This window comes from Chlamydotis macqueenii, chromosome 1 (assembly GCF_036417535.1).
Source record: "Chlamydotis macqueenii isolate bChlMac1 chromosome 1, bChlMac1.mat, whole genome shotgun sequence".
NCBI lineage: Eukaryota > Metazoa > Chordata > Aves > Otidiformes > Otididae > Chlamydotis > Chlamydotis macqueenii.
The window spans coordinates 183,181,691-183,198,855 of record NC_141556.1 but is presented as its reverse complement, the minus strand read 5'-3'; the positions used below and the strand labels follow the sequence as shown (position 1 = coordinate 183,198,855).

The window sequence follows — 17,165 nt, the reverse complement described above, 5'->3', positions numbered from 1 at the left end:
TCAGGAAACCTGGGCACAAAAGAATACCTTCAGTGATGTGGTTTTATTGTAGCTTGAGCAGCTGAAGACAAAAAGTGACAGGATCTGCAGATGTGGAGCTGAATTTCCCTAGCTCTGCTGCATAAAGCTTGAGTAGCATTACTAGTTCTCTTTTTCTTGCGTTGGGAGCTGCCAAACATCTTTATTTTAATAGTGATATTAAGAAGGTTGCTGGTTTTCCCCAGCTCTGCAGATGCCACAAAACCAAATCCTGTAGATAGAATACCACTGGTCAGATGTGTTCACTGAAGGAATCTGCATTTTCACTTAAAAGGATCATGTATTTGTCCTCTATTTATCAGGCAGAATTGAGAAAGTCCCATTAAATTTTTTTTTCTGATTGAGATTTGAAAGGTGGAATTGGAGTTATGCATGACCATTGCCCGAGAATTTATCTGAGGGCTAGTGTTTAGTTTCACTTTCAGCTTTCTTTGTACACTCCTGCAAAATAGAAACCTGGAAAGCACCTAGAGTTATTCCCCTCTCTCATAGGTAAATTTGAAGTGCTGGGGTAAAATATTCTCAGAAATGTGGCTTTCAGCCAGACTTCACTGTGCTTATGCTGAAGCAGTCTATTCCAAGACTGCACAAACTGTTGTTGACTTTTATTAGTATAGATCAACTTTGCTGTCACCCCAGTGACCGTTGCTGTGACTCCAGTCTGACTCCAGTGAGATGATCAAACTGAGCTTCAGCTGGAGGATGACTCAGAAACCAGTGCATGCATTTGCATGTCTTACAGCTGAGAGTCCAGCCAGGGGTGGGACTTACACAGAATTGAAACTAACTTATAAGAACTCAGAGTTCTGAGTCTTTCCCTAGCCTTAGCTGCATTTCTGCTTTCTGACAAGGCAGGGTACTCCTGAAGTGATGTCTGGAGTTGGAGGACAGAGGGAAGGCAGCACAAATAGGAAGGCTGCTGTCTCTGGTACCCCATTTTCCTCTCAGGGTTACCTCTGGGATGGCAACAATAAAACAGAGGAGGCTGAAAACCCTCAGAAGCTGACAACATCTGAAGAGAAGCAAAGTGGCCAAGCATCAGTCTACCAACAACAGCAAAAGCAGTAGTAAGTAGCAAAGAGTCTGGCTGAGATGGTGTTGTATGTAGCGGGTACCTGTTCTCCACCTTGCTTGAGGTGCACACCTTCAAAGGTGGAAATACTTTATAGAGAGCCTGTGAATGGGACTGGGCACACAGACAGCTTGTCCTCGTCCTCTCAGAGCCACCTGTGGTCAGCCTGAAGCCTACTTGTGAATGACCCTTCTGACATGGGACCCGAGTTGGTCTGGCAGGCTTTGTGATGGCATGGCATACTCTCATGCAGTAGCAGCAGACCATGCTGTGTGTTTGGTATTGCTATATGTAGTGTCGGTTTCTTGGCATCTTTTTTCAAAGTGAAATTTCAAATCTGGTTCTAGCTCCCTGTTTTCTGTTTCCTAATATTTCACCCTGTAAAGTCTAAAATTACTTCCTTTGGCTTAAGAGACAGATACAGGCTGTGTTCCAGCACTGATCTGGATGCAGTCCAGAACACAGAACAGCTTCCGACAACTTCATGCTGGCAAAAGTAAAGCCAAAACTTCAGCTCTCAATTTTATTTTAGGCTTTATTATGATCTATGCTCAGTCCATCTCTGGTTTTCCAGTGACCATTCTTAGATCGCTTGTATAAACTCTACCTTGCAGATATAATACAGAATAGAAACTGACAGTAGTGTCTGCGTATTCTAAGCCCATGTGCCTGATACATATATGCTTAGCTGATCAAAGCAAGTTGTTTACAGTCTTTTTCCCCAAATGTGCTTTTTCTGAGCTGTTAGTAACAGTGCATGTAATGCTAATACTATTATGTGCTGAGTTTGCTTAGCTTGCCTTTTTTTTTTCCCCGCATATCAAAGTGCAGCTGATGGGAAGTGAAGGCTGTTTCACTTTCCTTTCCCTTCTTTCTGCATGGAGAAGGTGGAGCCACGCTGTGAACGAGGTGGCCAGCTGTTGATCGCAAGCAGCAATCAGCAGCTTTCCATTGTAACCCATGAATACTTGCCTACTAGGTAGTGATAATACAGGCACTATTAAGAGCTGGGTAGCTTTGAAATCTGTCAGTGCTTTAATGACTGACTTTCAGGAGAACAAACAACCATTCCTGAGTTACAATCTATGTTTATTTTCTGCCAATTCCAAACATGAAAGATCTTCTGTCTTGCTTGCCCTCACACTGGCATATATCCACAGTACAGTGAGAGCAGCCCTAGTTAGCGTATGTATTTGTGCTCTGTGCATATTTTTGTGTGTGTGTAGGTTTTTTTCTTTTTTTTTGAGGGGGGAAATAGTGGGAATTTTGGCAGGGAATAGTGCCCGGCACTAACCCAGATATCTTGCCTGTGCCTTGCCTGGCACAGGCAAGATATAACTGTCTTTGCTTGGATTTAGTCTGGGATACAATGCCCCTGGTATAGATTAGGTAAATACTTAATCAGTTGGTTAACCTGAGCTTCGTGCAGAATTTAAGGCTAGAGCAAATATATTCACACAGATTCTGACCAGATGGTGAGATCTCCCATAAAACTAGATAACCTGTTGGGGAAGAATAATAGAAAGCTTTGTTCCCTTTTTCACCTTTATATGACACTTGCAGAGAGAAGACTTGTGCAGCTACTGCAAGGACTGTGCGCTTAATATTTTTTGCAGTGTGATACAAAAGGTTCTCTCTATGTCTTCATAAAACTGTAACACAGAGTTTATTCCTAAACCTGGAATGTACAAATTAAAGTCTGCACTGGTATGTAGTGAGTGTGAAGAAGCAATGGGGGAAAGGCAGGTTCAAACAGAAACCATGTCATATGAGTGGGAAAGAAATATTCAAAAATAGAAGTGAACTAGACTGAGGTTTGCTCCCTTCTCTTGAGGAGGGGGATGCTAGCTGTCAGTCTGAAGAAGATTAAGCCACTTAAACTGTGATTTCCTTACCTTCTACCACTTTAATTTGGGTTATTTATCTGAAATACTGAAGCAGACAAGAGGAGATTTTTATTCATAAAAAAAATAACTGTTACATTCACTTTTATATCTTTGTTCTGTTATTTCAAGTTACCTTTCCAGAAAGGTCTCAGATTAAAATACATTTCAGCAATGATAAAGCTGACTCGACGTTTTGGCCATCAATCCTTTTGAACATGATCCTTAAAACTAAAATATTAGGACACTCTCAGAACAGCCCAGATTTTAAGGCTCTGGGATAACCAAGGGTTGAATAGAACAATTGAAGAACTGAAGACATAGGGTGCTAGGAGCAGAAAAAAAAATGCACAGACCAGCATTAACCTAGAAGGTTTTCTGGAATATGCATAGCAGAGGGAACATGAGGGGCCCAAGTAGGATACCTCTGTGCCAAGGAGTGGCTCTATTCCAACTTGTGTGCTGCTTGCTGTTCTCTGGAAATAGCCAGGATATGATTTTCCTGCCAGCAAAGCAGGAGTTGGAGTCTCTGTTTAAGCCTCTGGTGTATGTGTGTGAGCTGCTTCCATGCAAACTCTCAGTCTCAGGCTGAGCTTCAGAGCAATTAGGAGTGGGGAAACATCTTAGCAACATCTTAGGGTGGGATCAGATGACCTTTTGTGTAGACTGGATACATGAAATATGTGTGGGACATGGTTTCTTGTAGCCTTATTCACTAGTCGATATTCAAACTTGACTCTTTGAAAAAGTACAAGGTGAAAAATTTATATTAGAGGGTAATTTTCCTCTTGCTTTAGGAAAGTCCTCATAGGATATGTTGAGGCTGAGAAGTGATAATAAAATGGTCCTAATTAAGTTGAGAAAAATACTTGTTCAAACGCAAAATTGAAATGAAACTTCGCACACCCCCCTTCAGTTCTATGTAGGATGTGGTTTCAGGCTATGGAGAAAAATCACCAGGATGACAAGTGCTCGAAACTGCTTATAATAATAAGCTTACATTTAAGTTACTTCATTTTGTCTGCTAAGTGCCATGAAATTAACTTGTAGAAGGTGAATTCCCAAATTGCCCCTGTTCGTATCTATTCAGAAACAAAAGTCTGTACTGAAGAAAAGATGGAGGAAAGTTGGGAAATTAGAGGCTGAACTATAAATTAGTGCCTGAAAAAGAAAACGCTGTCCCCATTCAGCAGTCTGTCCAGTTTAAAGCTGGCAAGAGTAACATGGGTTCTTGTAAAATCCATTAAAAATATAAAATTCAAAATAATAAAATCTGAACATACGTTGTTGCACAGCTGGTAACAGTCTCTCATCATTTTGTGTGAAAGGAGAGCAGGGTTCCTAGGATGCTTAACTCACAAAATTGTATTCTTTGACTGCAGGAGCCAAATCCATCGGGGCTTTCTTTTCTTCCTTTTCCAGTCCTCATCCTGAATTTGAAAAATATATATGTGGTGTTGTAAGGCCTCTCAATATTTTGCTGATAGAGTATACTTAGCAGTTCTTCTGAAAATTTAATTTTCTTTCATGATCTGAAATTTCTTTTTAAAAACACTGAATTAATCTGTGAAACTGGAGATGGATGCTTAGCAAAATCCTTGTTTTGGCCACGGCCTTGCCACTGGCAGGAGTGCTAGAAAGGCAATTTGAATTACAGATAATTTGTTTAGAGTTGAGCACATTTGCTGCACAGGAGAAATCTCCCAACTCTCTAGCTTTCGGCCTGATGGACCAATCTTTACAGCCCAGTGGGGCGATTCAGAGATGCTTGGCGTTGATGTGGTTGGTAGCCAGCCTTATCTCCAGCCAAGTGTTTGGTGGCTGGGTCCATGTAAGAGGATAACTATGCAGTAAGATTTCTGTTGGTCTAGATGATGAGGGTTGCTGTGTTCCTCATAATGTGTTTGGAGGGGTGAATAAGTCCTTTTAAATGCTCTCCTAAAAGGCTTTCTGGGAAGAACTTGGTTTGCACAAGCCCTGACATACTCCCTTGATGCATAGCTTGGTGATGAGCTGTGGTGAGAAGGAGCATATGGGAGGATACTGTCTTTGGGCAGGGGCAATAAAAGAATGACAAATACTATGGTGCAGAGGCAGAGGAGGAGGAAACATACTGCTGAAAAGAAAGTGGGGGAAGCAGAGATGAACATGCCACTAACTTAGGTCTTAATCTTCATCTGGTGCAGCATCTGACCTGCTCAGCTCTCCAGGCGTGCTGGCAAGCCTGACTTGCAACACATGAACGCCTCTGCAGGAGCTGGCTCGGCTCAGCGCTGGTGTTGCCAAGCCCAGTGCCCGGCCTGCCCACATGTGGATGCTCTGTGCTCCTCATGGCTGGTGGTTACCAGGTGCTCTGGCTGGCTCTGGCGCGCTCACTGTATCACTGGCACGGAGACTTTGGGACCTGGGGACAGCACAAACAAGGCCACATCTGACTTCATAGACTTTGTTGGATCCGATGTTGGTCTGCCACACTGCTGCAGTGAACTCTTTCCCATTGGTGTTGTCTGCCCACGAGCGTGTGCTGACTGGTGGCACATAAGCATTTTCAGGGGAGAGAGAAAGCTATGCTGCAAGCTGAGTTTGGGCTGAGAGCTCTCCCTTGGCTCCCGGATTTGATCCATCACTGTGACAATGTCCTTGGAGCTATAGAGGATGGTTGAGATCGTCGCGCAGCACTGATGTGTTTACTGTACCAAATGGGGTGCTGGCTGAAGCACCTGACGTTCTTTCCACTGTGGTATCGTGTGCTGAGCCCAGACCAAGCTGCTGAATCCAAGCCCCATCTTAACTCTGGGAAATTCAGTTCTGAGTTTCAGTTTTACTCTTTGGACCAAAGTTTAACTTCAGGAATTTCTCTACAAGCTTGTGGGCACCTGAGAATTGAGATTTGGGTGTCAGCAGCAGAACTGCAGCACAACTACTGCTTGTGTCTGACTCATACCTTCTCCTGGGCCTCTCTCTGCTGCTGTTTTCTTTCTCACTCTTTCCCTGTGCAAGTTCACTTCTGCAGGATTTAACTCTTTGTTTTATCCTGAAGCCTCACTATGGCAAAAATGTTGTCTGTTTTAGTGAAGGCTTTAGCTGACCAGAGGGATTAGATACAGAAGTGAGTTACCTTGGCTTAATAAGCTCCCAGGCATCGGCTGAACTGTGGTAATTAAGTGCACTCCTAGCCTGTGGCAAACAAAGGACAAAATCCATGAATGCAGACTTTTGATGATAAACATTTTCTGCTAATGCAGTTTGTTTTCTCCCTCTCATGTTAACAGCACACTTGCAGCCTGGATGAATCAGACAGTGTATAATGTTAAGCCCTGGTAATTCACTCGTGTGTCGGAGCTGTAAACTGGTAAGATGCTGCCACTGATAAAGATGAAAAGCCAGAGCCTCAAAGCTGCACGCAAGATTTGGACGCTCTCCCAGAGCCCTGCTTATGGCTCCACCGAGGTACAGAGAGTACTGCTCAACTGAGGTCCAGGACTGTGGCTGTCGATTACCGTTAGCATCTGATTGTGTATGCACTGCGAAATAGGGATACCTACGGGACAGTCATTGTCTGCTCACTGGGGTGTGGCATCGTGTAACCCTCTGATTTGGCAGCTTCCGTGGTGCTTAGCAGCGTGGTGCTTAGCAGCGTATGGCTGCTCCATCAGCTGTGGGAACCTTGGTGAAAACAATACTTTGTGGTGGCGTGGACTTGACTGCTTTTAAAACAATTCCTGATAATTGAATGCAATTCGGCTTAGCCTACCTTTGAAGGAGATTCCACAATTGTCTTTGGCAGTTTGGTCTCTTTTCTCTTTTAAATTGAGTCTTAACGCATTATTTAATGCAGTATTTCACCTGTATCTTCCCTTGAGTCCTTCCTCCAGGCTGAACCTGCCCAGGTCTTTTTCCCAACCTTTAGTCATTTGGGTTGCTCTCCAGCTATACTCTCCTTGGTTTCTGCCTCTTACGGAGAGCACGTTGCCCAGCTGAGCGAAATATTCAGCTTTCAGCTTTGTGGCATTCATGTACAAATGAACCCACAGTATAAAACACAGCAGAACTGGAAATAGTTTATAACAGCCATTACTTTTGTAGCTCTTTAAACTATTTCACACTTCATTTGGAAGGCTTCTCAGTGGTAGGTGGCTGGAGCAGGCTTGAGGGAAAACTGAAGGGCACAGCTCTGCAAAAAACATCATTGTCGAACAGCAGTTCTCTTGTGTTTATTCATTTTTTGGAAACAAACTGTTTTATACAAAGCAAAAAGAAAGTAAAACAAAGGTTTCTATGGTCTGTACCCTGAAAGCATTGGAAACACGTCCTTGAGCAGCGTTAGTTAGGTGAGCAGAGTTACACACAGGCTTAAGAATTCAAGATCGCAGATGTGTATTCTCCATATTGCTCCAGATCATTCAAACTGTAAAATATCTTTTCAGATTTTTCTATGTTTCTCCTGACTGAAATGTTTTTATATCTATTTGTATATACTGTTATACGGTATTTATCTTCCCACTGCTGTGGTATTCGATGTCTATCTGTTTGAAAAATCATATGAGGTTGCTTTTTATTTTTATTTCAATACAGATACATTCTTTTATTGGGTTATAATTTTCCTACTCTCATTAATATCTGCTCGGTCTCTGTAATTAGTCAATATATTCTCATTTTCTATGGGGAAAATAAACAAAAAAAAAAGTCTCATCAAGATTAATACAATCTATAAAGGTAGAAGATTATTTATTTCACTATTTTGAAGAGCTATAACCTGGCTAAGATGTTCTGCCCCCCTCCTCCAATGACTTCTGTATTTTTATTTATAAAACCCTATCTCAAAGATAGGATTAAGTCATATAACAATACGAATCATTATTAGGGAACCGAAAAGTTAAGTTCTTTATCATCTTTTCTGGTTGTGGATTTTGAAGCACTTTTTATATTGGTATAAAATACAAAAAGTCTGCACATCACTGATAGCTTCAAATCTTCACATTTCCTTAATTGCAACTCAGGTAAGTAGGATAATTTCCTCCAGACTTATGGCTACTGTGGCAACTCAGAAACTGACTGGAAAATTAAATTGACAGGCTTTAGCGGGTTTTATAGGCTTTACTGGATCAGAGGTTTTGTCTGAACAAAGAAATGACATGCCATATCCTGCAAACTGGCTAAAACACAGGGTGAAAGCTGGTGGTGGGTTTTTGCATTAACTTTCTTTCCTTCAAAAAAATCTGAAGAAAATGAGGGATGCTAGGTGTGGGTTTTAATTTTAGCCTTATAACTGGTAGGGCAGATGGAGCCTCTCAGGCAGCAGCCCATCTGTCTCCTCTCCTGCTGTAGATTTGAAAAGCAAGGACCGGTTCATACCCCGAGTTTCACCCACGCCACAAGACGTTTACCATGGGCTTTTTCTTCCTTCCCCTAACCTCAGTACCCAAAGCTATGCTTTTACATGTCTATCTTTCCAGAGACCAAGGTGAACACTGGAAAACTGTGAGCATTAGTGAGATTAACTTGCTAATGCTCAGGGTTTTTTGTTTTTTTTTTTTTCATTTGTTTGTTTTTTTTTTTTACTTGAACTAAAACAAAGCATGTAGTATAAGCACTAGGTAAAAGATAACCAAAAGTTGGTATCCTGTTCTCCCTTTCCCTTCCACCACTGAAGACTTGAAATCCTCTTTTTGTTTTAACTTTGCCTTTGTTTCAATGACATGGAGAGCAAACAGGCCTTTAAGTAAGCACTCTTTTAGCCACAGTGACTCTTATGCTGCTCTTTGGAAAACAGAGCTGACTTTTCCATGGTGGTACGTGTCGTGTCACCTCTACCCCTTTTGTAAACTGATTAATCTTTGCTATATTTCATGTGCTGTCCAGTTGAGCTCCTGGATAACGACCACGGTCAGATGTCAGAAGAGTGGCTTGCACCTGGCTTCCTAGACTCAAAGTCTTCCAGCCAAAAAGCAAAAACAGATAAAGGAACTGATTCACAGCATAAGAACTGGATTTGATACTGTGATTTCCCGTACATGTGCAGACATGCAGAGGTCCCTGCTTTCTTTTTAATTTGATTCCCAATTAAAAAAAAAAAACACAACAGAACAAAATGTGAAGTCATCAAAGTACATCTGATGATATAAAAACTCTTCTGCCCTCTAGTGCTATGAAGCTGTGGGATGTCTGAGGTGCACTGATGGTTTTTTTGAGGGGGAAATATGTAGTCTTGCAACTTACAATTCCAGCCATTTTTTTTCACTGACAAACGGATGGGAGTGTAAAAGGTACTTAATAATTTTTGTGTATGAACTTGAGAGAAATATGATCTTAGTATCTTAAACAGCCAAGAAAAACTACTAAAAAAATTCTTGAAACTGATAAACTGTATAGCAGCTTGTCAAAGGCAGTTTGGAATAAATTGTAAATGCTCCTACTCAGTCAAATAAAGAAAAATCTGAAAAACCACCAGTGATGGGGAATGTTATGCCATAAGCAAGATGTCAGCACTTCTTTTAAGTAACTGTTGCAGATGTACAGCGGATGCTGGAGGGGCATTGCTGCTCTGTTAGCTCCTGCCTTTGGGGGTCTGGGATTTGGTGGAGAGGTGAAGAACAATCTCATGAGCACCTGAGTAAGCTGGCAGGAAGGGAGGGGACCTTATTAAATGGCACGATTAAAGGTCACAGCTCCATCTTTACTAGTTTAATCTCATAAATTAATCCATATCCGCCTAGAATAAGTCTTCAAAGAGAAAGAGGTAATTGGATATAAATACTTTCCTTCCCAAACCCTGAATTACAGTGATATGGCAGCGGGCAGCTTTTTGCACTTTGATGTCTTTGCATGATTTTCATTCCCCTTTTTAGACTTAGTCTCGGGCTTCATTCTCTCATTACTTTTCCACAGCCAACTGTGCTTTCTCTCCTTCCTAGCTTGTCCTCTAGCCACCTCCTGTGGCCCTTTCTTCTTTTACGAGGCTCAGCCTTCACCCCTCATTATTCTTTGTTTTCTGCGCTTCTCCTTGGGCCTTCCCCGCGATGAAGTCGGATAAAATATTTGTGCCCATGCATGCCGACAAAACCCTGCCGAATGCTGCAGAGAGATGTGAGCTCGCTCTGATGCTCAGAGCCAGCTGCGTCTCAGTGCATTTCTGGTAAACTTGCACCCCCCGTGACTTAGCTTCTGCTAAGTGGGAGCGATGTGAACCCATACCCACACAATACACAGTATAGATAAAACCCTTTGTTTTCTCCAAATGGAACTGACATGTTTTCATCACTCTTTTGATCACCTCGAGTCTCTAACACACTCTGAAGCCTGTCCTGCTCCTTTGCTGTCACGTTAGATTGATAGCTCCTTGAGGCAGCAACTGCATTTTGAGTTAAGTCTGACGAAAAGGGCCTTTGTCCCGATTCAGTGAGTCAGACCTTAGGCAGGACAGCAAGATAAATACACCCAAGGAATTCCCGGTACCTGACAAACCCACGGCTGACAAGGAAACTGAGGCTCAGGCTAAGAGCAAGTCACCTGGGTCCATCACAAATGGTATGATGTTGCATGCTCCGTGGACAAGTTTTGGGCAGCCTGCCTAAATCTACAAGGTGCTTGGTGCCCTCGAGGTATGGTATGGGACTGTCAGCCCCCGCACTCTTCCTAATAGACAGTGGTTTTCCTCAGTACTTGAGCAAGCTGTGGAAGTAGTTGTCTACCACGTGGAATGTTTGATTCAAGGAAGTGATTTGATTTGATACGACTGAGATTTGAGGTCAGCAGTCTAGCGTGAGACTTAAATAAGAAAAATGAAGATTATGCTTAAAGTGCCTGAAAATGTTATCTTTGACGTTTGCAGCCAATTCCAAATATAACAATATATATTTCTAGAGTATTTACCAAAAAATTCCCGAAGAGCTGAATCAAAATAAATACTGGTTTTAACATAAAGTTGTTTGCCACAACAGCAGAAAACTGGCCTTGCTGATGAAGGAAACCCCTTCCAGTTCTGTTTTTCTGTAGACAGGAAAAATAAGAAAGTGTTCTCTTTCATTTTAGTGTCGCCCCATATGTCGTGATAACTCCAAACGAAACTAAAAGAAACCAGTTGCAGCAAAGTAAGTTGAATTGTCTAACATGGTAATACATTATTTCTACTTGAATAAGTCTAGAGTTTCATGTGCTTTATCGCCCTTGCAACTTTTATCCTCATTTTTGCAATGCTTTTAGATGTGCAGCTGTGACAGTAAAGTCAGTGCTATGAGCATTCTCCATCATTGTGTAGACTTTTTGTAAGATTCACTTCTCATCTGGCTAATCTTCATGCAGAATAAATCTTTTCCAGGAAAAGGTTTTCGGTAATTTCAGTGCTGGAGCTATTGTAGCTGGCTTCTACAAGACTCAGCTGGAATTAGCTCTATCCCACTTTTACAGGATTGAATTCAGAATGGAGAACCCAACTTGGAACACTCTGTAGGTTAGGGGGAGGAAGGAAAAAATAGAAATGAGAAATATTTTTGAAAGTACTCTCATGTAGAGTCTAAAGCAACTAGAAGCACTGTTGGTCCTTGACTGTTCATTTAAGGATTGTGGGTGGATCTTTTAAGGTAGATAGGAAATATCATTTTAGATGGAAAATATCTTCACTTTTGCTTGGCTTCAAGACTTGCTGGTGAAAGTAGCTAAGCGGGAACACCCTGAGCCTCTGCCAGAAATATTAGGCATGTGTTAAAAAGCTTTCATTGCCAAAAGTTACAACAAAAGAGCCATGAAATAAATTCTGTATGCAGAGGTGACCAAGCACTGCAGTCCTGCACTCCTGTCTGCTTATTTTTGCAAGATATGGAAGCTGAAGGAGTGTCAGTCAGCACTCTTCACGCCCTTAAGGAAACAGTGCAATAAAAACATTTTTTTTCTCAAACATTGTGAGTTTGACTGAAATACTTCACCAGCAGACTGGCGTAGAGTTGGGTGACCTTTGGTTGCGAGAAGGAACATGGACTTCTCCTGAACCACATCATAATTTTCTGGAAGGAGGAATAAAAGTAGAGCATCATAGAGCTGACTCTGACACTAACAGCAAAGGTGCTGCTGCTCTAATAAACATCTGCTTTCACTTTATGCCACCAACATGCAAGGTCTGAAGCACGCCAAGAACTTCTGCCTTGGATACAGTCAGAAACAGGGCCTCACCAAATCCAGTCTCTACCTAAGTGCTTGTTTTAAAAGTGAAATAACAAGCTGGTGTCTGTCTTGGGCTTCTTTAGAGGAACTTGCCAGGAACTGGCTTTATCTTTTTAAAAAAGAGCTGATGTTAGCATCTGATAGTCATAGCCTACCATTAGAAAATATAATTCATGTTGGTTTTAGTAAGAGTGAATTGAGCTCTTAGAGCAACCGAGGTACTGCTCTAAAACACAGCTCCTCTTTCCATAGGCTTTCTGCACCCTGCTATTGAAAGGAATTGTTTTTTTTTTTTACCTCTGTCAGTTGATTCAAGAGAGCAGTTTAATCATCCAGCCATCCTAGAGCACACGGCTGGCTTCCCTGGCTGTATTGACTAGGCTTCCACTGGCTACACTGGGAGCTTGCCACCCATCTCATGTGCGCACACCTATGCTGAAGTGTCTTAATTTGAATCGAATCACGCATTTCTCCTGTTTTTACTTAGGGAGCACATGATTGGGAGGGAAAATTACTTATTCTTCATTTCCCTGCTGAGGAACGTTACACCACAAGCACTTCCCTCCATGCAACAATAGAATCTTAATTGTAAGGTCTGCTTTACCTGCAGGAGTAAATACTGTGGCATTTACCTATAGGTTCTCAGAGGTTAAAAAGCAGTCTATTAGCATTCCTTTAGCTGTTTTTTGTTTTACTTTTGGGATTGAGTCCTGGGGTTTGCTTGCCATACAGTCTTAAGTTAGGCAGAATGTTTGCCTTGTAAGCTGATCATTGCAGTGACTGTGTAACCTCCTGGGTGTTGTCTGCACCCCTTGAGTTTGTCTGTTCCTGGGTGGGTCTTCAGGGTTACATGCAATTAACGATACTGCCTCCTTTTCAGTACTGGCTCAAACATATTTGTTTCTTTTTGTACCTGTTCAGTTGCTAAGAGAGAGCTGGATGACCTGGAGCGGTGGAAGGAAGAGCACAGGCCAGGGGCAATTAAGTTGGTTCCACAGAGACTGGGTAAGACATGTAAATCAGCGATTATGAATTGCAAAATTTTATTTTCCAGGACGTGAGACATTTTTCACTTTTTCTCACACACTACTTGTTAAAGAGATCCAGTGTCAATAAGGGTTAACATGAGCCTACTGTCCTCTACACTCTTTGATGGTCAAAGCAATGAAGATGTTTCTGAAACAAGACAGCATAGATTGTCACTCAAGAAATCTGTTGCGATCAGTGCAGAAAGTCTGTATTAACATTTGGGAAAAAGAGGTAGATTATCCCTCCTGCTGGTGACATTGTCTGTAGTTGATGTCTCTGAGGGGGTGTGCACTTGGCACTAGTATATAGATAGACAGTATGTGTCGGAGACCCTCCAGTTACCCATAAGAAAACTCCTCTGTGTTAGGGGCCAGTACGTGTCCTTTCCCAATGACTGGCTCCTGAAGAGACAGAAGTGATCCCTGCAGCTTTAGGCATTTGCAAGCTAAGTGTGTATGAGCCTCTTTATTACCAATTTCATAAAAATAACAGATGGGTGAATGAGAACCAGGATAAAAAGCTGCAGGAACTTAAGTCACTGGGAGCTGAACTGCTGTGTTTGATAAGATGACTAACTTTTTTCCTAGACAGGTGAGAGAAACTGTGGTACATCAATTGTAACTGCTATAAAGCATTTAATTTAGTGCTATTTGGGAGTTAGCTTAAAAAAAAAAGTTAAAAGACTGAAAAAAAACCCAACCCACACCCAATCTTGTATAGAGAATAGATCTGCAGGTTGTGCTGAAGCAAGAGGAAGGTTATTAGAAGTGCTTTTCAAGAACCAGTCTTCAGACCTATCTTGTTTTTGTATCTTTCTTTAATGTGTTTGGCACAAAAAGTAGGAGAGAGCTGAGGGAACCTGCTGACAAGACGAAACTTGAAAGCATCATCCATATAGAACATGATGAGGATACTGTGCAGTAAAAATGAGATAACCTTGAAGAATTGCAGTAATAGAAATGGGACAAAATTCCTTCTGACAAAGTGAATGATTATAATGATACCTTTATTAGTTTTGTAAATCTAGAGCTCCCCTTCCTTCTCTTGGCTGTCATAGGAGAATCTGGGGTGCCCAGTGCAGACTATTGTCTGCCTTGACCTGGAAACGAAGTTCTTTCTTTGCCATGCTACACAAGATAAGTTTGGAGTGGTGTATTGTGTATAAGAGTAGATACCAGGTGGGAGACAGAGGAATTGGAACTGAGTCCGACCCAGATTTGGTTTTTGTGGTCAAGGTGATACTGGTCCCACGCGTTTCTTTTGCCCTGCAGCCTGAGCCCCAGTTGTTTGCAGTGATGAACTTACCTTTGCAAGTTGGTGTAATGTCCTGTGTTCCCACCATCACGTGCAGTTGTGTGGCCAGACGTGCTGTTTGTGTGTTCATACATACTAGCTGCTTCTTGCCTGTGAGCAGTTGCTAGTAGACATGCTTCTGTCCCAAGGGGACCACAAAGCTTTTTGCTCAAGAAAGTGAAATCTGAAAACAAAAATTTGGTGTGTGGTGTCTATGAAGGATGTGTGCAAGCTGTCTGTGTGATGGGGGACGTGGTGGCAAACCTGCAGTGACTGAGTGTGAGGAGTCTTAACTTCTTCTGGTCCTACTGCATTTAAAAACTTATTTTGGGAGAGAAGCAAATTAAGAGGGAAAAAAAAAAACAAAACCAAGAAAAATCTGAAAGAATTCAAGGAGATTATATGAGCTCTTCAGTCACTGTCTAGCTGCCACTTAGACCCCTGGAGACTGAGACACATGCACTATGTTCAGTGCCTCTGAAAAGAGGTAAGGTGCAAAGTTTATTTGATCTTATAATTCCCACAGGAACGAATTTGGAACAGAAGAGAGCTCAAGGAAGGAGAAAAAAAAAATATAAGTGGCATCTCTAATTTCACAACTGTAGGTACTCATTAAGGTAAAAAAGTATCCTGTGTTATTTTCTCAGAGTGATTTTAAGAGACTACACATCTAGTCCAAATCACCAGAGAATTCTTAAAGTTGAAAGTTTCTTAACACTCATGCTTTCCACAGGGAAATAAGTATTCTGGGTTTCAGCTCTGTAACACTTGACTGGCAAACTTGCAGGTACCATAAAGGAATGAGTGCCATGAAAGATGCAAGTTCCACCCTTCCCCATAAGCAATGAATGGAGCAACAAATCATGCCTGATGAATGCAATTGCCTCTTTTTTGATCATATTATATAAAGCCAATCACGACACAGCACATTACAGCCAAGCCAACTCAAATGAACTAAACCTGTCTGAAAGGCTATAGGCAATGGCTAATAATCATTGAATCATAGAATAGTTTGGGCTGGAAGGGACCTTTAAAGGTTATCTAGTCCAACCCCCCTGCAAGGAGCAGGGACATCTCCAACCAGATCAGGTTGCTCAGAGCCCCATCCAACCTGGCCTTTAATGTTTCCAGGGATGGGGCATCTACCACCTTTCTGGGCAACCTGTGCCAGTGTTCCACCACCCTCACTGTAAAATTTTTTTTCCTGATGTCCAATCTGAATGATCACTGAAATACTTGTTTAGAGCTGATGACCAGCAGTTTGTGCTGAAAAGTACAATGAACACAGGAGTGTTAAGTGTTGCCAATAAATGGCTAGAAATAAAGGAAGATCAAGCATCCAAAAGATTTCAAAACTTGTTTAGTAGCAATTTTTTTTCCTAGACCTCTACAAGGCCTGCTACTGCAGGCTTATATGTCTCACTGTATCTTGTGGCGTGGCTGCCTACACTTCAACTAATTGATCAGAGTACCACCTCATCCAGTGCTTATGTATAAATGTTGTTCCTGTTACAAAAGGTATAAATGCTTGTAAGTTATCAGTCATTTGTGTGCATAGATTTCCTTGCATAGATTTGTGTGCATATGCATTTCCTTGCATAGATGCCCATTTATCAGTCCTAGATTTCTTGTATAATGTATGGCCAGTCTGTCTTGAGAGCTTAATCTTATGGAGTTATTTGTGTGCACAGAAATGTTTTCAGACTTAGGGAACTGATCTCCTATTCACTCAACCTCACAAAGGCACCTAAAGATTAGTTACCTTCCACTCGTAAGTGGAGAAAGCTACTTTCAGTGACGAGTGATCCCTCCTGAAGGATCTGGTATGGTTGTCTGACATTTCAGGCACCTCAGGTAGCACACGGTCCAGCTGCTTCTGTAGAATTAAGAGTCACATAGTGAGGAACTTCTCAGAAAATCAGTGGGTGAAAATACAGCCCTCATCCTCAGAATGGGGTGGGAGCTGCTGTTGTGTTTTGAAACAACTGAGGGAATTAATTATTTGCTTTTCCAAAGCAAGAAAATACTTTGGAAAACAGTAGAGCAGAATAATAGAATCAAACGCATACCCTCCATCCCTTAAGACCTATTATCATCTTCTCTGTGTGGTTGGTTTTTTTTGTTTGTTTGTTTATTTTGCTTTTAGTTTTATTTTTTGTTTGGTTTTTTTTTTCTTTTTCAATTTAAGGCTGAACATTATGGCCAGAGCTTCAGATGTTGTCAAAAGAGAACCTGTGCTTTTGGAAAGGGCACTTCTGCTACCTGGATATGAATATGAGATCTATGGGAAAAGACTTTGATTTCCACTTCAGAAAGGGGATTTTTCCTTGAGCTCCAAGACATTGCTTAGAAGATATTCAAATGATAGCATCCCATTAGAGCTGGCAGAGACTCCAAGCTCCTAAATTTGATAAAAGAGAAACTTTTTGGCAATAACATTTCTGACTCTGTATGCGTGTGTGACAAACTGAGCAAAGGTGGGGAGAGCTGGATCTGAAAATGAAGATTCATCTGCAAAGCATGACTGATTTTCTGAAAATGGAATAGTTCCCCAGTAAACTGATCATATACTATAGGACATACTTGCTGGTAGAGTGGATGATACAGTGGCTGCTCTGTAAATAACAAGCTAGTGCTTTTGATGGATGGATAAAATGATCAAAAAGGTCTCTTGTCTGTTCTCTTTAATGTCA

At 41.6% G+C, this 17,165-nt stretch overlaps 1 protein-coding gene across 1 annotated transcript in view; it reads left to right on the top strand.

The window, feature by feature from the left end:
- Window positions 1-907: 907 nt before the first annotated feature.
- Window positions 908-17,165, top strand: part of EPSTI1 (epithelial stromal interaction 1) — a 42,463-nt gene continuing 26,205 nt past the window's right edge. Inside the window, exons 1-3 of the mRNA XM_010129301.2 lie at window positions 908-1,106; window positions 11,026-11,084; window positions 13,072-13,155. Coding sequence (XP_010127603.2) covers window positions 910-1,106; window positions 11,026-11,084; window positions 13,072-13,155 — 340 coding nt within the window. The 5' untranslated portion in view covers window positions 908-909. The remainder of the gene's footprint in view (window positions 1,107-11,025; window positions 11,085-13,071; window positions 13,156-17,165) is intronic.